This window comes from Ischnura elegans, chromosome 2 (genome assembly GCF_921293095.1).
Source record: "Ischnura elegans chromosome 2, ioIscEleg1.1, whole genome shotgun sequence".
Lineage (NCBI taxonomy): Eukaryota > Metazoa > Arthropoda > Insecta > Odonata > Coenagrionidae > Ischnura > Ischnura elegans.
In genome coordinates, this window is record NC_060247.1 from 107,146,600 (window position 1) to 107,171,408 (window position 24,809).

Here is a 24,809-nt window from a genome sequence, read left to right on the forward strand (position 1 = left end):
GACAGATACAGTAGACCCTGTAAGGAATATACCCTGTATAGATTACACCCTGTATATATTATGCTCTGTAAAGAGTAGAACCTGTATCTCAAATACGAGAAATATTCCTCAACATTTTTACTCAGAAAATGGCAAACACAGTTGAAGTGTTCTGACGTAAATACATATTTCTTTGAAATGAAAATTAAACGGGTATATCGAGTGACGGATGGTCCTTCTTAATGCTCATGTAGAACTTTCATGAATGGAACGCAAACAATATAAATAAACTCAAATATAATGCGCAAATAATGAGCAATCATACTAATGAACGAACGATGAGGGAAAAAATCCGCGGTCTCCATAGCCTCTGGGGGGGCTTGCCTTACGCGGGGCATGCGTGCCAACTTTCTCAGTAATGCTTATTTGCCCCGTAAATTTATCTCTCTCGCTCGCAGATGTTCTTGTGCGACCTCCTTCATCCCCCCATTCAGTCTTGTTTTTTTTCGTATCTCTTTCCCTTGAGAGCCAGGTACGGGATCCTCTGAGTTGTCAGGCAACATGAAAAGTTCGATGAAAAATCGCCTCAAACCCTAAGTCGACTTTGCTCCAATTTTTTGTCGGGGGCAAATGCTATTTGGAAAGTTTCGTTTTTTTCTCTTTCTAATTATTCCTTTCATTCCCCGTTTAAAGTTTGCTTTGCTATAAGTTAGTTCGTTAGCTGTGTAACAATCCCATCCATGGGATCCGTGTATTGGATCCATCCATGTTCCATTGCATGAATGTTCCGCAGGTCTGATCGTACCTTTAGCGAAAGGCAGTGCATAATAATTGAATGCATGTACATTTATTATGGCCTGGTAACATGATACATGAAAACGTAGGATATAATTTCTGATTACATGAATGACTTTGATGAACAGGAACGGAAAATGTACGAATGCATGAACGAAATTAGAGCAGGCTCTATTTTCTGTACATGCGTTCGCACAAGTTGATTGGCTACACTGTGCTTTAAACACTGCTTAATAGAATGGAATTTGGAGGGGGCGATCACCATCTAAAGTTATTTGCATCATATGGAAATGAATGGAAGGAAGGAAGCGAAAGAAACCCTGCGTCGTCATTTGCCTGCTCTTCACGAAAGAAGGCGAGGAACCGCGGCTTAACGTTCCATCCTACAAACGGAGTGCTTCACTTAAAGTACCCTCAACGAGGCATTCAAGTGGGGATCAGGCAGTCACTGAAAATCTCCGCCACCGCCGGGATTTGAACCCAGGCCCGCAGGGTGCTAATTTAACACACTAGCCATCGCACCAATTCGCATCCCATCCATGTTTTGATCCAAGTAGTGCGTGAAACTTCGGTAACTTCGTGACAAGTCACGCGCGCGGGTGCAAAAAGTTATGAGCGCCGATGAAATTTATCTAGCCAATATCATTTGGCTTAACCCAGATGAGGGAAAGTGGTATCCCAGTGGGTAAAGAGCTTGGCTAATCGAAGGGATCCGGGTTCGAATCCCGATCGAAGCTTTGGGACACCCTCAAATGAAAATCCACGAAGTGCTAGTTATTCTAGGTTAAGGAAATGGCCCCCATACTCAGAATGTGTTAAATTCACACATGTTCCGGGGGTGAGTTCCACCCTCACCCTTCTTGACCCACCAAAAAGGTTGCATCACTGCTTGAGCAACTTACCGGAATGTGAACCTTGATATCTCAGTAGCCGATAAGGTTTAGTACCAGTTACACCGCTATATCTAAAGGCAATCGGGAAACCATGGTACGAATACCGGTGATGCAATTTTATTTCTTTCGCAGTGAATTTCGTTCTTGCAAAGACGACTTTTTAACCGATGCTTTGAAGCTTTGCTCATACTCTGCGTTAACATTTTCTTGCTTTAATGCAAACAGTTTTTGAGGTAGCGTACAAGAGCCGTAACTATTCCCATAAAATTTCACGCTGCCGTTTCTCTTCTTGGGTTCCTTTCTTTGCTTCAATGATTTATTTTCGCTTTGCTGCAATTTCCTTGCGATTAACATTAACATTTTGAACATTTTTACCATATTTTTCCTATTTCATGCCAAATTATGTACTTCTTTATGGTTCTTTATTTTTACGTTCTTATTATATTTTTTGCTCTTTCTAGCAGAACTTCACATTCCGCATTGTTTATAAAACTAATTTCATACTATTCGTTTTATGCCAAAATGCTTTTAGGCAGAGTTATAGAATATATGTAGTTTATATGTCATTATCTCCTATTTTTGAGCGCTAAATTCGTAATATTTACTTAATTTTTATAACATTATTTTCATCAAATGAATAACCGATTACGGCTATTATTGGGTGACTTATCTCCAGTCCTCTTTTTATATAGAACTAATATTGGCATATTAGTGACGAGGATGTCCCTCGATATTGACTTCCTAACCGATCAAGATTTGAAATCAAGCTGTATCTACATCGTTTCGCGAACAGAAACCTCCTTTCGTGTGCCAACTTTGGGGCAACTAGCTTCACCTAAGAAATCCTGAATAAACTTAATATTTTATGAGCAGAAATCCCTTAAAAAGCCTACTTTTAGGGACTTAGCTTTAATGGTTCGATTTATTTTAGTATCTATGAATAGAAAAAGATGACCCACTTATCCCCTTATTTTTCAAAACCGAAAAATCTGACATGAAAAATGAGAGCTAAATATGACTTTTTCATCCCAAGTAATCTACTTGCATGTAATTGCTTTTGGAGAAATAAGTTTAAATATCCATTATTTTTATTTGGAAGGTCTCTAATGAGTGAATCGGGTGCTTTCTTCAATGATGTTTTTAGCGCTGCTGATACTGTGTGAACTGAAGTGGCAATTTAAAAACAATGCCATGGTTTGATGCTCAATGATGAACAAAGTCAGAAAATAAGCTCTCGGAACAGCATATCACATGCTTTGAAATGACCGATACCCAACAGAGAGAAAAATTTGAAAGTTGAACGAGAAAATGGCCGTAAAATGGCCAGAATTGAAGGTATGAAAGGGAAATTTTGACAATTACATAGCGTAAGCGTGGCACATAATTAAGTTGTATCAAATTTACAGTGAATTGAATGGGAAGTAAAAAATATAAATTGATGCAGGGAGTAGAAAAATTGGCAACATACCTATAACAATTCTCGCATCTCTCCAGTCTTACGTTATCCGAGCGTCGTGGCATCTCGTTATCGTCCGTTCCTAATTAAGCCCATCGTCGGTAAACGAACCGCCGCTGTTTGCTCGCCATGACGAGGATTATGAAAGCGAACGCGCGTGAGCACATGCTACCCTTCGGCGAGCGTCAGGCATATATCAGTCCAGATTGATATTCGCAATCCGCGCGCCGTCCGACGCGGCCGAGTTCCGCCAACCGAGTTGCTAATGAGAAAAAGTTTCGCGCCGCTTGCCCCCGTTCGGGACCGCGTTAATGTTTTATATACGCGGCGCGCTCATATCTCTCCCTCCCTCTCGTGAAAAATTTCTTCGCGGGAAAAAAAAAGACGGTGCGGCAGCGTGAGAGACGGTGTGCGTGAGGATGTTGACACTGCAGAGGGGAAAATTTGATCAACTTTGGCCGGACGATGCGTCATTCGATACAAAGCTCGCTCCAGTTACTTCTACCGTGAATTCATACTTGCTTGGTTGGATGTACAGTTTTTAAACCTTACTAAGAGGTTCTTTTCGGAAACAAAGTCAATGTCTTTTTTATGTCATCATTATTGTCAACCTATCATCCCACTAATCCTAATAGCGCATTCCCCTTCCATAGCAACGAAATCCTCTCCTCCCGACGCGTCGGGGTCCTATTTAAATAAAATAATTTTTTTATCAATAGCTTACTTTTTATCGCAAACTAATAATTAAAAAAAATGATTCCTCTCTATTGAAGCGGTCCGACTGGTCGATTTTTGTAATTTTTCAGTCTCCGCGACTTTGTTTACATATAATTTTATGTTTATATTATTTGTTAATAAATAATTTTTATGAATAATATAATATAATGAATTATTGATAGACGTAAAGCTGACAAAGTTGCGACGACTAAGTAGTAAATTTATTACGAATGACGGAACTTTCGTCGAGGAAATCGCTTGAATATGTTCATCATTACGCATTACTAAAACAAAAGCTACTTTCAAACGTTTGATAAATATATTTATATAATACCACGTTCACAAGTGACATCATACGTTGAAAGGAATGGTTAAAACTTTACAGTGCATTACATTAGCCAATAAATATATTTAAAGCAAATTATTTTCCCGGTTGTTTGGGGCGACTATGTGGCGCCTTTCCATTAAACCAAATTACTTTGCGTCAGCATTGATATACTTACTAAGAAAGCACTACAGTGAGTGCAATCTATTTATTTTTGCCTTAAATATAATCACATTACTGAATTTATATGCTTTATTCTGCAAACGAAATTAATTTCTAGCTGTGGTACCAATTATACTCATTTCCGATTCAACAATCTTCGACAAACATCATTCGGGCAAATACAATGATTCTAAGTCAAAAACGAATAAACTTTCAATACCCTGAACATTTTCAAAAGTAATGATTTATCTCACACTTTATAAAAATAAATACTCAAACTTTCTGAGAACAATTCATAATGCGCACCTTTTCAATAACCCCTTTGCCATTAAAGAAAATGGATGGTGTAAGTATTAATCCTGGAGAGATCACGCACGATGTGTTTTAAATATAGTGATAAATTTTTAATTAATTTAATGATATTTATCAAATTTGACGGAAAAGCGTTTGCTTCCTATACTGTACACTATATATACTGCCATTACACTTCCTATATTGCCATTGTACACGAGTACATATTTAAATGTAAAGGTCATTGTGATCTATAAACATACACGGCAATTTTTTTGGTACATGCTTTCATCTCCAAATTTTGCAAATGTGTGCGAGGATGAGTAGCCCTTGAGAAGGCAGCAGCGTTAGGAGAGACATATATATTATTGTGTTGGAAATCCCTTCCTTCGGGATGGCTTCTTAGCCTGGCTTTCGCCCTAGACGTGAGGGAAACCGGGAAAACCCCCGCATGCCGCCGTGTATGCATGAGAGTTAGGATGATGCTGTGTCCATTGAGATGTATTCCGTTGTTATCCTTCTCCATCCATCTCCACAGAATTTCACATACTACTTCGATTACATCGAAGTCCATTTCGCTGGGAGCGATTGGGATGGCGCGTGCATCTGTGGCCCACTTCATTCCAACTGAGTCATTGTAACATTTTCATCGCTGAGGCAGCCAGAGCATTGTTGGCCATGGTTTTGTCCGTGCTCACCGTGGTGACTATATTTGCCTAACAAAAGGACTGCTTCGTACGATGTAAGAGGGTTAGACGCACTCGGTAAACACGGCTGAAGATCACGGAGATGGTATGTGATGGGTACAACTTTCATCATTGATAATGATGCATTAATCGTGCGTCAATACAAATCCTTTCGTATTTTCCATTTTTTCGGTGTCACCAAGTAGGTATTGAGAAAAATGTTTAACATTTACAATATTGATGAGCACATTAATTTACTGCTCAGATGGTTGAACTTATCGAAAGCCTCCACTGAAGATGACAAAAGGTTTTATATAATATGGGAACAGTTAGAAAGGCTGTACCCATATCCGAAATGTCAAAGTTGAGAGTTGTGCCTATTAAAGCGTACGAGGTGGTTTTTTTTATTCTTGTACCAAAATTGAAACTTTACTCACATACCAATTGGTTTCTGATGTAACTAAATTTAAAGTCGAGTCGAGGAGCAATTTGTGTCATAAAAATATGAACATTACACCAAATTTGAGATTATTACGCATCCAATGGCCAACTGTGGCGAACTTCGTCCCGACTCCGAATAATCTCTCAAGCAACTCATAATGCTTCCCATGTACTAAAGTCATTAATGCCTCATCGAGATGGTAACAATACTGAGACACCGTTGAGTGAGGATTCTTGGGGAAAGTTGCGCCGCAGAAAAAATTTGGGGGGTAGGGGACAGTGTTTAGGGGGATTTTAAAATCCATAGCCACTTTCCTGACGATAGAATGATTTTTTTTTTCAAATTGTTTTCTTAGGTTCTTACTTGTTCTTATCACGAAGAAAAATTATTTATTCAATGTGAACATAATGAATGTCCATAATTAATTAACCGAGTACGACACGTGTTTCGATTGCTATACGTGTTGCACTCGGTTAATAAATTGTGGACAATACGATATCTCCGTCTATCTTTACCATTAATTATATTCCACGACATCTCTCCTAAGAAAGTTGACCTTACAATGAATGTTCGTCGATTTTGACCATTGAGCATTGGAATAAAAACGACAGACATCAGTGCCATCGGCACCTATGCTCGAAAATCGTTTTTCTTTTCGAAAATGGCATTAAATAGAAGTACCCAACTTTTTATCGATGTAATTATTTTACTATTTTCACAACATTTTACTTCAAATAGTTGGCTAGTGTATAAGCCAAGTATGATACGCTATCCAACTATTTGAAGTGTCAATGAATTCAAAGCTGGAAAATATATTTTTCGGTGGGTATTGCAAATATTCTCACTAATTTAAGGGGATCAAGAATAAAAAAGGATAGGATGGGTGGAATTGGATTAAATTATTATAAAGTTGTGCTCGAGGGCTATTATTTAATATATCTGTTATATATCACGAGTTGATTACGTTCGCCTATTGGTTTATTAGTTATTTTCTGATATTAAAATATCTATGTGAGGAATGTTAAATGGATGATTTTTTTTATTTTTTCCTCATCTAGAAAATATAATAACAAAAGTGAGATTAAAAATATATAAAATTCGTTTAGATTCAATGAGAAAAATACCTTCAACAAGCAGCAGCCAGTGACAATGATTATTTATGGTAACTTAAAATATGAATACCTTTTCCGAGTCAAACAAGTATGCTATTGATTCTTGATGAGCGAACAGCTTTAAAATAAATTTAATTTTGAAAAACTTACGTATATTGTTGCCAGTAAGGATTTTTGACTATCGCAATTTGATGGAACATAGGACTACACATATTACCAGCAACGACTTAACGAAAGGACTCTTCCAATATTAAATCGGATTAATTCTTTCGATTATTAATCAAATGGTTCCCTCATTCTAACTGAAAAGATGTACAGTATTTTCATTTTTTGCGTTATCGCTTGAATTAAAATAAAGGAATAGAATCGCAATATCACGTTTTTTTGGGAGGAATTATACTTCTTTGTGCATATCTTTTTACCTCGTTGACAAAAATATCCTAGAGCATTTCCGTTACAATTAAATCTGTCTCTTTTATGTGCTAATATTTACATCATTGCAGTAGCCAATGAATATGTGGCCAAATGTAATGCTTATTATATTATTCCATTATTTTTATTGCTAATCCTCTGAACTGGCAAATAAAATTGTAACTCAGCATGAAAAAACAATTTTCGAATTAATTTTTATGTTACCATTCACATGGAATGCTTAACGAAATAAAAATAAACGTAAATCTAGGCTATGAATTGAGAATACCTGCGTACGTATGAAAAATTTACCAGTAATGATTCTGGCCATTTGAAAAACTCGCTAATTCAATTAATTTAATGGACATTCTTTTATTTAAAGTGGATCATTGCCTAATTATAGGAGAGTGGAATAGAAAAATACTGGAAATTCAACCAATTCCATTTTAAATAATGGTATTAAGAATGAAATAGCGATAATTCATTGCTTTCATACCATTGATGATTACATATTATTTTTTGGAACGTTGAGCGCATATCTCTCGACTTTTTCTATAACTGAATTACTTTTCGAAAAACCTGCGGAAAATCCTCAGGAAAAATTAAATATCGAACTAATTCAAATAGCGATTTTTTTATTTCTGATGCCTGTTTTGTCAATATTATTCAGTGGATATCACACTGAGCACGCATCCTATTTTGTCATGCACGATAAATATTCTATTTCTGCAGCACTAATCTACGAAGCAAAAAATTTAATGAAAATAATGCAAAATACGAGACTGATCAGAGTCGTCGCTAAATGTTATTGATTTGTGAATGGGGTATATAAATGCGATATCCCTGGAATCGACGTGGAAATAACTAACATTTTTCTAAAATACGTTGTTTTGAATGTAAATGTCATTTGCCCCCCAATCCTTGCTTTAATTTTTCAACGCGAGGTGAAATATTAGTGACTTATTTCTTTTAGTAAAATCTGTTTTACCTATGGTTTTAGGTACCTACTACTTAGGTATTTATGCTTTCAAATTGGTGTCACAGCCTTCCTCAGAAGTCGAGTGCTAAAGAGGCAATTTGCTTCCATATACTTATTTAATTGCATTATATGCAGTCAAAGTCACTATCCATTTATGCAACCGCAAATCAGAGCTGTTTCAATTGCATGCATGCAAAGATATATTTAAGCATCAAATTATGTCGCTGGCAGTGTTGAAACAGCTATATTCGCCTATTACTACTGGCCATAATTCCCTTTTCTAACTCTTCACATGTTTATGCATCTCTAAAGTCGTTTTATCCAAGCTTTTTCAGATTTTCGTTGTAAATATATTACTCAATAGTCACCATTATGAACTCGATGGTTAATAAATTGGTGATATAATTTTGCCTTTTTGTTCTATACTAGAATTAATGGCAAGTGCCTCAATTTTGCAATGCTTAATTTCAGATGATGGTGAGCTATTGGGCATTCCTAAGGTCAAGAGATCCTAAGGTATTTCAGTTATTCAAGAATCTCCGAAACTTAGTTAATGCACGGGTTTTGGAGGCCGAGCGCCTCTATTACTCGCTAATTTTCTCCGGCATAAGTGACGTAACCCAAACCTGGCTTGAACTTAGGAACCTTGCTCTCATTCGGCTTCGTGTAAATGCTCTTCCGTTACATATCTCCGTTGAACAACTTACAAAGTACTTCATTTCTGCTTCCTATAAATAATCCAAATAAACGCCTTCTCTCTTCCGTTGATGGTATTCTTGCACCTTTCAGTAATGAAGGGTTCTAATTTTAATATATTTCTCCTGAAATGCTATCTAAATATATTCTGACGACATCGTTCCTATCTCCAAAAATAATAAGCTTCTCTTCCCCTTTTACATGCTTGATTACCACCGCAATATACCCGTAGACATCCTATTCCTCATCATCTTCGTAGTCTGTCGTGGGCTTGTAAACCTGCACTACAATGGTATCCATGGATTTGGTCTCGATCCTAGCCATTATTATCCCTTCATCATTATGCAATAAGCTTTTCACCCGCATTCCGGCGCCCTTCCTCAGAATTATCCCATCTCTAGCATTGAAGTATAGTGGTCCTGAGTTTGTAATCCTGTAATTTCCACTCCAAAAGTCTTCCTCTTCTGGCCACTTAATTTCGCCTATTCCTAGCACATCGAGAATCATATTCTTCGCATTTTTACCTTCATTTCCTAATGTATTTATCGCAGGTGATAAGCAATCTAACGTTCCATATTCCTATCTTCAACATTTTACCACCTTTGACCGACGTACCCTCTTGAGATGAATACCTCCGGAATATTTTACGTGAGAGAATGCTACCATGCCTATAAAATAATGGATGGATTAGTAGCAATAACCTATTTATTAACCTATTTTTTAACCTATATATCTGGAGGTCGATCCACCATCCGCAACCCAGTGGATTTATTGGTGGCTTTATGCTTAGCCGCAAGTTCTTCTTAGGATATCTATCATTAATTTCCTTAATCTTCTGATGATCTCCTCGAAGTATACTCACTAAATCTACAAAGCGTGCATAGAAGCTAAGCTCTCTCAGAATAAGCTCATATCTTAAAAATACATAAGATAAATTGCGGTGTTATTATCTCGCACGCGAGAAAACTCAGGGATTGCCTCTGACCGTCTCAACACTCAAAATATGTCGTACTTCCGATTCTTCCTTGTCGTCCACTGCGGGCAGCTCTTTAAGATTAAGCTCATATATTAAAAAATAAGATAAACAGCTGTGTTATTTGCTCACACTTGAGAAAATTCAGGGATCGCCTTTAATCGTTTCAACATCCAAAATAGGTCTTGCCGCCGATTCTTCTTTGTTGTTTACGGCAGGTAGCTCTTTAAGATTAAGCTCATATCTTAAATGTAAATAAAAAATACTGCGCTGTTATTCGTTCACACACGATAAAATTCACGGATCGCCTATGACCGTCTCAACAGTCAAAATATGTCTTACCGCCGATTCTTTTTTATTGTCTACGGCAGGGAGCTCTTTAAGATAAAGTTCATATCTTAAATGTATACAAGATAAACTACGGTGCTATTCGCTCACACACGAGAAAATTTAGAGATCGCCTCTGACCGTCTTAACACCCAAAATATGTCTTACCCCCGATTCCTCTTTGTTGTCCACGGCAGGCGAAGAAAAACGGAGTGCTGCTGGAGGCGAAGCCGCAGTCGGCGGGTCGGGACGCGGCGGACGGCAAGGGGGCCAAGAAGGGCCTTGGGCTGGCGGGTGCCGTGCTGCCGTCCCAGGGCATGGGTGCGGCGGCGGCGGCTGCCTCGGCGGCGGGCGTCGGCCTCTCGGCGGCCGTGGCCTCCAAGAAGGAGCGTAAGAGCGGCAGTCGGTTCACCATCTACAAGGTGCACAAAGCCAGCCGCAAGAAGAGGGAGAAGTCATCGGCGAAGAAGGAGAGAAAGGCCACCAAGACGCTCGCCATAGTGCTAGGTAAATAATTAATCAATGCTTTAACGTGGGTATATAAATGTAAAAACCACCTGTCTACACATATCATGCCCAGTGACGGATCCAGGATAGGTAAAAGGGGCAGGGGCGCAGCTGGGAATTGAGACTGGGGGGGTTTAGGTGCAACTAATACCGGCGTGTGAGGGGATATGGAATACCCACCAGGATAGGTGCGAGATTAATAAATTGCGGAATTTTAAGATAAATGGTTCAAAATGGTGAGTTTTACGGCTTTCTGAGGTATATTTTATTAATCCTTACACTATTCTATTAGTAATATAAATTCAATAAAGTAAAATGGATTAAACATAAAAATTTCTGGCAGTGACTGGCCAAAGCAAAAGTTCAGTCACCAGTGTTTTTCAAGATTTTTCCAGGTCTACCCAATTACTTCAGCGCTGTTACCTGATTTCTTTCATTTATCTTAAGTGATGAACTCATGGCTTATGTCATGATTTATTTATCCACCTTTTGGGTCTCTATATGCTGCTGCTCTCCTTAAAATATTAGTCTCTGGTGCCTTTTGTCTTAATACATCTGATTAAGTCAGTTTTCACCGCTGTCCATTTCTCATAGATTTACCATTATTTATACACCTATTATTTGGTATCCTCTCATCATGAACGAACTACTGTTAATCATCTTGCTCACACTAAGTACTTAATGCTAATAGTATGTAGTACATCTATTTTGTATTACCCTTGATTTCATTCTCAGATACAGCATATCCACATGCACGAATGATGTATGTGTGTACTTAATAGAAGATACCATAGCAAGATGAATTATTTTACACATGCATATATGTTACATCATTAGGGATAGCGACAGAATTTTTCAAAGATGGTTCATTAACAAGGTGCTCGCTGAAGCTGAGATCTTAAATTCAAAGACTTTTCCAGGTTTTCAATGCAATATGTATTCCATAAAACTTAGGGCTTCAATATATTTCACTGTTACGCTGATGAATTATGTTTCACCAGACAGAGTTAGAATTTAGAGGAACAACAATGCAATTTATTCAAAATGTTGATATGGGTGGCATAATTTCAGGGTGTCTCGATGTAAAACAAATAGAATATTTTATCGAAATTCCCTGATTTATCTTTTCAATATTGTATAAAAATAAAATGTTCTCCTAGGTTTTTCAGGACACTCTTGCACTCTTTAAAGGCTATTTACCCTTGGGAGTGGTGTATTCAGTAGTCAGGAGAGAGCATGCTAAATCCTCCTACCATAGCTCCAATGGTATTAAATTTGTGGTAAGGGAGAAGGGAGTTCATTTTTAGCTTTCTTCAACAGTGCATCAATGCTCTAATGTTGAGGGGTGGTAAAACTTCCATAAATATTGATTATTCATTCTTCTGGACTCCCAAAATTACATAATCAGCTATATGTATATAGTTGGACAGCCTAAAATGATACTGCTAAATATGTATTGCTGTAAGCACCCTGAATTCATACTAGCCATTTCTAGATTTTGAAATAATTACATACATTGTGTTGCATCTGAATATTTTATTTGACCTTTCAATTCAAATTGATTAAATTAAGTAACTGATGACGCATCTCAACCCATAATAAATACTAGTAAATCATAGTATTAACCATGTAATTATTATCGTGTATTATTAATATTTTAAAATATCCCGTAAAATAAATGTAATTCATTAAACTGAAGATTTGCATTGATCAAATTTAAAAAAAGACGTCATGTAATGGGAAAATTTAAGCCATGAATGTTAATGAATCAAGGTCATAAAATAGAAAAATCATCCAATGTTAGGGATGTCATAGTATGCAGGGACCCTGTCTTGGTTTCAAGATACAAATTATGAATTGAAATATCATTGACATCAGGAGATGAATTCAGTCTACCATAATAAGCCTTAAGAATTTAGCTAGATAAAGTCTCAAATTTTCATAATTTCAATTCCACATACATTTTAACTATGATAATTTTTTTGATCAGGGACTCTGATGACGCATGATGCATGTTATGATATGATCATTTGTTAAAATTCAATGGTGCATTTATTCTTATTGAATACCTAATGGCTGCCTACTTCAATGTCCATAACTTTGATTTAAAGCACTGTCAAGTTAAATTTTATCAGTCTCTCTCTAACATTCATTATCTTCCATTTATATGCAAACCAGCTATTTGAGATTGGTTGTACACTTGTTAGTTACCAATTGTAGGTCATATTTTCTTCAGAAAATTAAGATAATTTTTACTGCTATATAACTATTCCTATGCTACTACTACTATTCCTACTGCTATATAGCTATTCCTGCTCTTCTTTTGATCTGAAGAAACATAACTATATGTTTAGAACATTAGAAAATAATAAGTAATGCCAAAATGATTCACATCCTCTGTGCTTTATCCTTAAGGTGTGTTCCTGTTCTGCTGGGTTCCGTTCTTCACATGCAACATAATGGATGCAATATGCACCAAGATTGGCTCTGATTGCCAACCTGGTGTCACTGCATTCATTCTGACAACATGGCTAGGATACATGAACAGCTTTGTCAACCCCGTGATCTACACCATTTTCAATCCTGAATTTCGGAAAGCATTTAAGAAACTAATGTCTGTAGGAACGTAGGCAATGTGCCTCATCTTCTCTCCTAACACAGGGTTCATTCCTATTGTATCTCACTTGAGATTAAAGAAAAAGCACTGATTATAGGGTTTCTTCCTCAAAGACAACCACAGCTTCAATCCCTGAAATACATGCCATGCCACCGTCCCACCTAGAGGAAAGGATTATTTAAAAAAATGAGAAAACTGGTTTTGAATGGTCCTCAATGTACTTATTTCTCATCTCCGTGTGTTCCTCTTTTCCACGACTCCACTGGTGACTATGACTTGGGGAAGTAATTACCTTTTTCAAGATGGAAAGTTGGACTTGGTATTGACTACATTTGACTTGTATATATAAGGATATGGAAAATACAGAAGCGGCCGCTGATAGTCGGGGAAGAAATCCTTTGTAAATTATGTAAGTAGCAGGAAATTGTGATCAGTTGCAACACTGTTCAACACCACATCAGTACATATGTATAGTTTCAAAAGCTGTTTATAATCCATAAGTATAAGATACATTTATACGGTGAACAGGGACTTTGCCACGGATAAAATATCAAGTGATTTGTGCACATTTTCGAAATAGGGGTGGTTTTGAAAAGAACGTGAACAACATCAAGTCCGCCTGCCCAAATGGCCGCTCACAACAGGGCAGCTGCTCATATGAATGAATGTTTTTGAAAGGATTTGGATTGAGTCCATCAGTGCAATAATGGCAATATTATAATAAAAAGAATAAATAGTGTGGTTGTGATATAATGGAGTCTTCTTGTGTACGCACGTGACTTTAATAGTGATCAAAGTGTCTGTTTTAAGTGAATCCTCGGTGCTTGAGAGCACATCCCAGTATTCCCCGAGTGTAATCAACGTCTCCACCTGCTGGCGTGTATAAGTGTGAGTGCATCTGTGAGTGCTACTAATTATGGTGGAGTCACCACAACGATTACATTTTCATTTGGAGAATTAAAATATCGCAAATGTCCTGTATTTCCCTACTTCACCTTTCCTGAAATACAGCCGCCTTTCGTTCGACCCATTTAGGTTTCACATAGAAGTGACATGGTCTTCAAGTGTCCATTGGTATGATGTCCCACGATAGCTTCAATAGCAGCATCCAGCATTGACAACTATGTATATCTGAACAACTACCCCCAATATCAGCCAAAAAAATCTCCTACAAGAACTTGACGTTTAAAGAGTATCTGTTTTATTTTATCACGAGTTGGGAGATTTATTGTGTTCTTTTAGGTACCAATAGACAATAAGTAATCTTAAATCAACAATGACCAAATAAGGATTGATGTATGCCAGCATTTTTCATCAAGAGCAATTTATTTTTACCTTTTCATCAATTGTTCCTTGATACCTTTAATGCTGTGATCTTTGCAGAATTCAGTCACCTTAAATGTGGAGGTATATTTTATGACTAAGTCTTTGGAAAACCTCTACCTTGTGCACTTTCATGATAGATGCTTTCCAAACATGGTGGCCCACTTTCTTTCTTTTGTGCATATATTGTGCATTTACATCTTGCTCCTTCCCCAGCTATATGGGGTTCACGGCCTAAATATACTTTGGCTGGCCTACAGTTTGTCAAAAAGACTAAATGGCTGGTGTGACCCATGTTCTGAGGCTTCAAAAGTAATCATCATTTATGAGAGTTCTTTTTACTTGATATTTTTAACCTCCTAGCACACAACACTCTCACCAATGCCATTGAAATTTTCAGTTAAGGGAAAAAAAACATTTTGTGAAAGATATTTCAATAACCTGTAATCTTTCTTGTGCATGAATGGTTATAGAGTCACGTAAGTTACCCAGCAATTTTACCTCAATAATTGTGTATCATTATTGTTTTCTATTATCTTCACTGTCCACTGAATAATTCATGATTTCATTAAGCTTACTTCTTCTGCAGACAATTGAGGCTTCATTTGTTAAACACTCCCAGGAGTAAATTACTCCTTATTTTCTTTGTGCAACGTATAGGAAAAGTTACTATGTACTTTAAACAAAGTGAGAGACAAAATGTAAAATTTATGGTGTAATATTCAAAGCTCAGAATTGTTACCTTCTTACCCTATTACTAACCACGTTATCATACCATTTTAGAAATCATGCAAAATGAAACATATCACTATAGGAGTCCATTTCATGCTCACATCAAAACATATGGTAATCATTTTAATGATGCATTATAATTCTTAACCTCATCGTTGTTGGAGGGAAATCTACTTTGTTCATTCATTATTCCTATTTTAAGCCAACCGATGGTGAATATCATTTATTATCTCTTTCATCTCAATGTGTGTGAGAGTAACTAGCTGTGAGGTAAGCTGGAGGCATTAAGTCAACGTGACTCTCCTCACGCTGTTCTCTTTCAATGCCTCCATTCCCCAGGGCTCGGGAGATGAGCCCCCCTGGGCCCTGGGGTGGCCATTGGATAAGAACTTATTGAGGGCTTGCCTGCCTGATGTCCTCACACCTGACAAATCATTGACGACACTTGGATAGATACATAAAAAACTATAATCTGGCTAGGACTTAAGGGGGTGGACATCCATATTCATGCACAGCAAAATTTCAAAATTTTTGCGATGCACTGCATATAGGAGTTAAGTTGCTTCAATATTTCTTTCCCGCTCATTAACTGTTTCAATGCTTAAGTAAGAATTTAAATACAAAACTTGTAATTTCTATGGATCATAACAATTCATTTTTCTTAACAATAAAGCAAGTACTATGTATTCAAAGAGTGTAATTGGTCAAACATTTCCTCTCCCAGCTGGTAAACAGGATAATTTGTTGTGTATACATCAAAAAAGTACGAGATTTTTATAAACCCCCACGTTGAATGTGATAGCAGAGAGTATGTGTTAATAATATTTCAAATGCTAGCGTTGAAATATTTCACAGTTAAGAGATGAAGTTCATTCCCAATCAAAATTTAGGCTAACACTTTTTAAGCTTTGAAGGAAACAGTACATAGCAAGGGTGAAAATGGATGCAAAGCTGATACTTTGAGAAATTTACAAAAAGAAATTATTCATAGTTGAAATAAGATTGACACAATTTTAAACATAACCCCATAAATCTGCACATCTTGATAAAAATTATTTTCACTTGCATCTCGAAATGACAAGAGGAGTACATGGGTTGCCAGCCATCTTATAAATCCTCTGTGAAGAATGATAACCAACATTATATATGTAGTGATATAGGTGACCATCTGCCATGAAACCTTTTGAAATTCTTACATGTTTCTCATTGAAAAATCTGTTCCTCAACACCTTGATACAAGTCACTCCTTCCAATAACTAGATGAAACTATTATTTATGCGCAAATGTTTGGGCAAATTCTCTTCAACTTTTTCCCAAAAAAACGGAAAGCCAGAATCAATGAGTATGTACTTGGCTTCAGTTAAACCTGTAAAATATATACATAATTCCATTCTTTTTTTTGGCTACACTGTTTCTACTGTAGAAATGTAATTATGTGGTACCTTTTTTACAGCATAGTTAACACAGTGGAAATGCCTGATGATTTAGGAAGAATAGTCAGCTTTATAATATGTTGATAAAAATGGAATGAAAACCTGCTCATCTTTTCCAAACTAACAATATACGAACATATTAATTACATGGAATACATTAACTATAAGTAGATCTCTCAAAAATCATGAATTGATCTTCATGGGAAACCTATTTTGATAATCTTGTGGAAAAGAATCAATTGAGGAATTAATCATATTTGTACTTTCATTCATATCTATTTCACTGGATATTTGGATGCCAGGCACTGTAACTGGATCTTTTCGACTCAGAAAATTTTATCACTGAAAATTGAGTTGAAAACTGTACGGACCATTAGAAATAATTGTGTTATTGATATGACCTGTGTATTTTTATGGGACAATTGTCTAGGTAGACATACATCTGATAATAATCCCATAATAAAGACAAATGGGCTGCGACACATCTCTTAATGTTTCCAATGGTCATTGAAAAGTTGATGATTGCAACTGAATAGGAGAGCTAATAGGTGTCATGTTAACCTGAAAATGAAAGCCACTTTTTGTCTCTATAGTAAGCTCAAACCCACCAAAGTTCATGAATATGTTTAACTGATATAGCCGTAACATTGTTGTCCAAGGAATGTGTATTTTATAATAAATTTATTTGAGATGAGCAAATCTTGTAAATTTATTTTGCCAAGTGCCACCAAATTTACAAGCATGTATGGGTTATAATCTGAATTATCTTGAAAATATGTATTGTATAAAAATCAAATCCCAGCAAATAGTTCCACAAACTGTTTGCTCTCGATTATGAGCTAGGATTTGATGAACACTGCCTTAACTGAAGGAATCAGCTATAACCTATCAGCATTTGATAAGCTAGGCTAAGGAATAACCTATCAGCATTTGATGGGGATTTCAGCTGTAGCCACTATCATCTTCTCATGCCAGTCTCATACCATGTTAGAAGCATTCAAAGAAAAATTTTGCTAATAATCTACTATTTTGCAAAGTTTCGCTATAAATTCCAACAAATCTGAACTTAATACATATATATCTGATGCTTTTCTTCTACGAGCACAATTTTTTTCAGAAGCATAAAAAATTTATTCCCAAATACATGTTTCATGCATAATTAGTATAGAATGTAAAGAACAACCCTACATACATTCAGAAGCCAACCTAAAATGAGTTCAGAAAGAGAATTAATATAAGTTGCCTTTTCTTAAAAACTGTAGAAAAGAGAAGACATTTTAAAGAATATTAGAAAAGCACTCCGACACATCCAGTAATCTGGTGTGCAGGGCTGGCAGCCTCCCTTTACTTATAACAATTTTGTCAGTATAAAATAAAAGATTTACAATACTTACTTGTTAGTAAGTATTTGTTCTATTTTTATGTATGTAGGCGTACGTCAGTATATTAATTTACATGAAGTTTTGGTTACGCAATCCACTGAAAAGGGAAAAGAAATGTTCTTTGAAGAGTCATAGGGATATCTAAAGTTTATTCCACCTTTATCGATCATAATCGATTTTATTAATTTGGTGATCAGCCTAGACTTGCATGCTAAGTAGTACGGAGATTTGGTGTCACTATGTGTATTTCATTGAAAAATTATTCCTCGAAAAGTTTTATGTGCATTGTGTTTTTTTCCAGTACATTTCCAATAATCAGAAGTTTTCGATAATCTGGTTATGCCATAGCTACATATGTACCAAGTAAATTTTCAGAAATGACGGCATATAATGCTCATCTTATTATCTAATTATGGAAACATTCAAGAATATCATCAACCTAGCCAAAATCCTGCTCTATAAAAAGAAATGTGACTTCAGACAATGATCTCCTAGTTGCATTGAAAGTATTTATTGACAAATTAAATCACACTACATCATTTACCAATGTGCACCTCTCAGCATTGTCACTGCTTTGAGAAAGTCTGAGTGACTAGCATACAGGGAATTTGAGCTGCAAATGTCCACCCAAACAGCTTCAGCAGCATCACTTCCAGCATTGAGGGATGGTAAACAGCTGTCTGCAATCTCCGAAGGTTGATGAAAATTAACTGCCATAGTTTCCATCCAGGCATTGTCAGTATTTCTTGGGTCATCGACATAACCACTGTGGATTAGCTGCCTGATAGCAATATCACGGAAAAATCTGAAATAAAAGAAGCTAATGAAATGAATATATAAACAAAAATCCTATGTGGATTATCTCTTTCCCATTTCAACAATACTAAATAAGAAAATAAAATATATGTAGAACTTTTAAGCATAGTACTTTAAATGAGGCTTCTGAAAAGTTATTCCATTGTATTACTTTGACCTTGAGAATTTTACTTGATGAATTTCTCGAAGGATAAACTGATGAACAGAGCTCCATCATAAAGAAGGCATAGGTTGAACAATAGGGTGGGCTGAAAAAAGTTTTTTTTTCTGATCAAATTTGCCCTGTGCGGGAAAGTTGCGAAATGATATCAGGATCTCACACATAAAATTTTTTTCAAATCAGATGATATTAACCACTGCCGCCCGAGCTCCAAATTTTATAATTTTGCAAAAAATCAGGCTGATTTCAGAATCAAACAGTTATGAAGACTAATTTTATGCAAATATGGAATAATGAATAATATTAAAGAGTGGATACTTGTTTATAGTCCACAAAAATGAAATTTGAAGTTTATTTGACAAAATCTATGGCTCAAACTGTCTATGAATTAATAACAAAATTATAGTATAGACCACCCGCAAAACACAACACATTTTTCCCACGTATGGCATCGTTTCGAAAATTCCATTTTGGGGGCTAAATTGCAGATAAAATAACATTTATTTTTATTTTTTAGTAAATAAGTCATCATATGGTAGTAAATAATCCCACAAAAAGAAATAATATGGTAAATCATTTTAAATTAGCATCAATCATAATGATGAATAAGGTACCTGTGGAGCTATTTTCAACAAGAAATTCAGCCAAGACTGAGAAAGAGCAGAACCTGAACACCAAGCATATTACTAAATACCTCTCTGATAGTTAAGTGAAGAAACTACCCAGAACTCACCACAGCCTTGGCTGAATTTCTTGTTGAAAATAGCTCCACAGGTACATTATGATTGATCATCATTATGATTGATGTTAATTTAAAATAATTTACCTTATTATTACTTTTTGTGGGATTATTTACACCATATAATGACTTATTTACGAAAAAATGAAATTCAATCAAAATAAATATGTATTATTTTATCTGCAATTTAGCCCCCAAAATGGAATTTCCGAAACGATGCCCTACGTGGGGAAAAATGCGTTGTATTTTTCAAGTGGTCTATACTATAATTTTGTTGTTAATTCATAGACATTGTTTGAGCCATCGATTTTGTCAAACAAACTTCAAATTTCATTTTTGTAAACTATAAACATGTATCCACTCTGTAATACTATTCATTATCCCATATTTGCATAAAATTAGTCTTCATAACCGTTTGATTCTGAAATCAGCCTGATTTTTTGCAAAATTATAAACTTTAGAGCTCGGGCGGCAGTAGTTAATATCATCCGATTTGAAAAAAATTTTGTGTGCGAGATCCTGATATCATTTCCCAACTTTCCCGCACAAGGCAAATTTGATCAGGAAAAAAAACCTTTTTCAGCCCACCCTATTGAACAATCATCATGTTCATGAGAATAAAATAAATTGGTAAATTTCCACACCATTTTATTTACAAAATACCGACCCGGTTTCGACACGTAGTGTCATTATCAAGGTACTAATTTTGGCTTTCCAACTTCTATATATACCCTCCAGCAAGAGAAAGGTGGGGGTGGAAAGGCTAGCAAGGGAAGGGGGAGACAGTTTGACCAAAAAGAAGTGTAATAGGGAAGGTCTTTGAAGGAGGGGGTGGGACTAGGGATTACGTAAATCAGTGAATCGGTGAGGAAGAAAGAGAAGTCATGACAACCAGGAGAGGAGCGGGTGTTGGCGAAGGTCAAAAATTAAAAACATCTAAGAGCAAGCAGGAATGTTCAGGGATAAAAGAGGCGATTGGGTAAAATACACTTCATCGCTACAAAGATTATGCGGGCTATTGACAATTTCAAATTTCTCGTAAAAATCCAGCTTTTGCCCTTTGTCTATGTAATGTAAAATATCAAAATCAAAGTTACTAAAATGTTTACAATGATTCAAATGTTTAGCAAAACATGATTTTTCTTCATTATTGATAAAACTATTCCTGTATTCAATCACTCGATCTTTAAATCTCCTCCCAGTCTGTCCTACATAACAAATATCACAATTATTACACTTCAGCAAGTATACACCACTTTTGTTTTATTTTTATTTTGTTTTTATTTTATTCTCATGGATATAAAACATTTCCACCAGATATCGCCGGACACTGTGAATTACAATCATCATGTTTCCCTGATGCAGCAAGTTCAGCCAAGGTTCTTCGTTGTAGTTCATTTATCCCCATATAAATCCAATGACTCATACAGACACACTGAGTAACCACCTCTGACCCATGAGAAAGTGAGTGCCAGGATTTCATGCAACTGAGCAATATGATGTTAATGGAACTGAGCGAAATGACATATGGCTCCTATCACTCACCAGTTATTGAGCTAAAGAAACCTTTTTTGGCTTCTATCACTATGGAGCAGAAGGGAGGAAAACAAGTGACAGTCCTGCTGCACAACATTCAGCTGTACTAGGCACAGTGCAGCTGAATGCACCCAATCAACCATGAGGAAGAGGGCAAGCCAGACCATACGGTACCGTATATGTCTGAATATAGTCCATTCATATATTTTTTTCCAAAAATGCCCACGATAAAAGTTAAGACGGGACTATATTCAAACCCATTTTTTTAATTTTTTTCCCGAAACTCAAGCCTCAAAATTATGGGGGGGGGGGGGGGGACTATATTCAGAGGGGGACTATATTCGGAGGAATACGGTATACATGACCATCTGAGTGCTACATTACAGTATTCTCATCGATTAAACTACCCGACTCATCCAGGGGCGGTCTGGGGTGATAGGAGGCCCTTGGCTGGGACACATGGGGCCCTCCTCCTCATCCTGATCCCAATCCGGATAATTTTAGGAAATTGCAGGCCCGGAAATGGTTTGTGACGCTATTCTAGCTCTTAAAAACTAGATTAAAGTCATGAAAAATACTATTTCACAGCTCATAAACTGTAACATTATATGTATTATGGTTTTATTGTCTATTTAGTGAATTTGTTCTATGTAATTGCACTGTAAACTATAAAATCTCTGAATGACCTTTTCGAAAAGCCCTTTCAAATAAGCCTCACCTTCTCTTTAATCTTCTAACACCTTTATTTCATTTATTTTTTTTACGTTTTCTCAAATAGCAAGAATAAAGTGACTAATGAAAACATAGAACTTTATAATTACAAAAAAAACCTTTGGCTCTGGGAATCTGAGTCTTTTTTTGTAACACCTTTCATGCCGACCTCGGTGGCGGCGGGGTTAAGTCCTCGCCTGCCAAACCGAAGGTCTCGGGTTCGAGTCCCGCCTGGGTAAGTTACCCCTATCCAGGGTATGGATGTTTGTGATTGTTAAATGTTATCAACCCCGATGTAAAGGCCGAACAGTGCTGTTTTCGGTGGTGTGTGGAATAAATAAATAAATACACTTCACGATAGGCAAAAGCTTCGTGGGGGGCCCTCAACGAAATACGACAAGCTGACCTACCCAGACTGCGCCTGAACTCATCACATTTTACAGTATGATCACCACTCAAGCACGGCCTCTTAAAGTACATCCAATAAACCTTACAGGCAGAAGGTAGTATCATCAACACAGTTAAGGAATTCAATTCTCTGCTGTGGTAGTAAGATGTAGTGCTGACAAGTATAGTGCTGTTGGCTCCCTTGTTCCTCTCTATTCTCTTAAATGCTCTTTTCCTTTTTGTTCTCATCCCTCATTTCCTTTTCTCTGTGTCCATCAATATTAAGACCTTCCAATAATATTCAAGCAGAACTGTAGATGCGGTATCTTCTCCAGGATAAACCATGATACCTCGTATTGCCCACTATCCACAGAATTTATTTTTTTATAGCAACAAACTGCAGGATTGGTGTTGATGTTTTTGGACGCGTAACTTTTTTTGAGCCCACCAACCCAACATCCAGTTTTATATGATGGCAACATGATAGGCAGATAAACATCTAGTACTAGCCTGAGGAAATCAAAAAGTTTTTCCCAATAGCTTCTACCCTTTGTAAATGAAAAATTTTACCTTCTGATTGATTGATTATCCCACCTCCAAACTCGTAAGGAAGTTGTCTTATTGCCTTTCCACTGTCTGTACTCGTGCTTTATTAGTACTTGGCAATAAAAAACTGAACATGAACAAATTCAGGAAAACCACTACACTAGAACCAAATCCACTGGAGGGCAATCCCTTTAGAGGATGCATTAGGCTTGGCTTTTGTCTTTACGGTTGCACCCTTTAGATTGGCTTGGGGTTGCAACCTTTACAACCTTCACAACAAGATTCACAACTGAATCTATTTCATCTAATTTAACACCAAATGCCATCACTATACTTTCAAAATTTCCTCTGAAGTATATGACAGACTCTTTTCAAATGTACCTCCCCATAAACGTATTTTGATTGTTTTATGATATATGAAGGCTACACCTTACTTCACCTTGAACTTTTGAGACAATGGGGATGCCACTGAATGACAGGTATCAAGTTTTAAAATCAAACTGTATGATTCAAAAGAGTTGAAAATAGTATTTTTTCGAAGAAAAAATATCTTTCACAAACCTCGACACTTGGTTCACAATGGAATGCCGTTCTTCGGCTACAGATGTCTCCTCAATATTAAGAGCTTCCTCTAAAAATTCACGCAGAAGTGTTGATGTTGAATCTTCCCCAGGATCGACCATTCCACCAGGTATTGCCCACTCTCCACAGTCTTTCCTTTTTATTGCAACGAACTGCAGAATGGGCATTGATGTTTTGGGATGAGTAACCATTTTTGAAGACCCTAAACATTATTTTTTCCATTAAAAATCAATTTATATGTTTAAGTCTATCATGACTAAATATAATTAGAATTCCTGTACAAACCACTTTCATCTTTCTCTGTCTTCCATCGTGTAACAATAGGATCAGCAGCATGATTAGGTCCCCATCTACCCAAGCATCCTCTCCCTTGAACTCCAGTTCGACCACAAGGGTTCCGAGGTTTATTGTTATGCACTTCATAATCTCCTATGTGACTTTTTCTATTAACATTACCATCAGGGGAATTCCATTTAGGACAAACACCGGCCATGTCTTCTGGATCCGCCCAACTCGGCAGCTGGTCACCTTCACCAGACAATCATTTAGGAACAGAGCAATAAACAATTTTGTTTGAGATCTAGAATGCTACATACCGGTTCCCAAGAGATGTGGCGCTGTATATGTGACAGGATTGTATTCCGGCCATTCTATATTCCATGGAACTTTATCATCGGGAACTGCTGTCCGAATCACGGCATTATCCGTCCGTGGATAAAATTTTCCTCGACATTTGATATGAGTCATCACTTTCAATAAATTATGGCCAAGCTTTATGGCCATATGATCTGAAGCGTGAAATAGATTTCGAACTAAAATATAAATAAGTTCTTTCTGAATTCAAATACCGGATGCAAGCGCTAACATTTCATAACATTATGCCCTCGAACACCCAACCATAAACAAAGTTACCGCCTCAGAAGGGTTCACGAGTTATATTCAGCTCAAAGTTTACTTTCTGCTCACTGACATTCACTTGCACAGCTGCATAGGCCTTCTTTTATACAAATAACCTCAAATGCTTGACTTGTTTACCTCGAATGCCTCCAAAATATTCTATTCGCGTTTGTCTTGAAACCTTGCGCTTCGGCTTA

At 36.7% G+C, this 24,809-nt stretch overlaps 2 protein-coding genes across 6 annotated transcripts in view; one reads left to right on the forward strand and one right to left on the reverse strand.

The window, feature by feature from the left end:
• The window catches only part of LOC124153231 (dopamine D2-like receptor), a gene marked incomplete at its 5' end in the record, with an annotated part of 144,842 nt that extends 127,292 nt beyond the window's left edge, over positions 1-17,550 (forward strand). The window contains 2 exons of the mRNA XM_046526329.1: positions 10,442-10,751; positions 13,167-17,550. Coding sequence (XP_046382285.1) covers positions 10,442-10,751; positions 13,167-13,381 — 525 coding nt within the window. The remainder of the gene's footprint in view (positions 1-10,441; positions 10,752-13,166) is intronic.
• Positions 17,551-18,727: 1,177 nt separating this feature from the next.
• Positions 18,728-24,748, reverse strand: LOC124154315 (ADP-ribose pyrophosphatase, mitochondrial). 5 transcript variants are annotated; one of them, XM_046527970.1, is made up of 5 exons: positions 24,581-24,748; positions 24,312-24,503; positions 24,001-24,243; positions 23,695-23,917; positions 18,728-19,043 (listed from the first exon to the last, which is right to left on the reverse strand). In XM_046527970.1, the coding sequence occupies exons 1-5, from the start codon at positions 24,585-24,587 to the stop codon at positions 18,779-18,781; spliced, it is 930 nt and encodes a 309-aa protein (XP_046383926.1). In that variant the 5' UTR covers positions 24,588-24,748; the 3' UTR covers positions 18,728-18,778. The 5 variants fall into 5 exon arrangements, with proteins under 5 accessions (XP_046383926.1, XP_046383927.1, XP_046383929.1 ...); XM_046527971.1 differs by having other exon boundaries at positions 24,628-24,747; XM_046527973.1 differs by having other exon boundaries at positions 24,312-24,527; positions 24,628-24,747.
• Between the last annotated feature and the right edge of the window lie 61 nt (positions 24,749-24,809).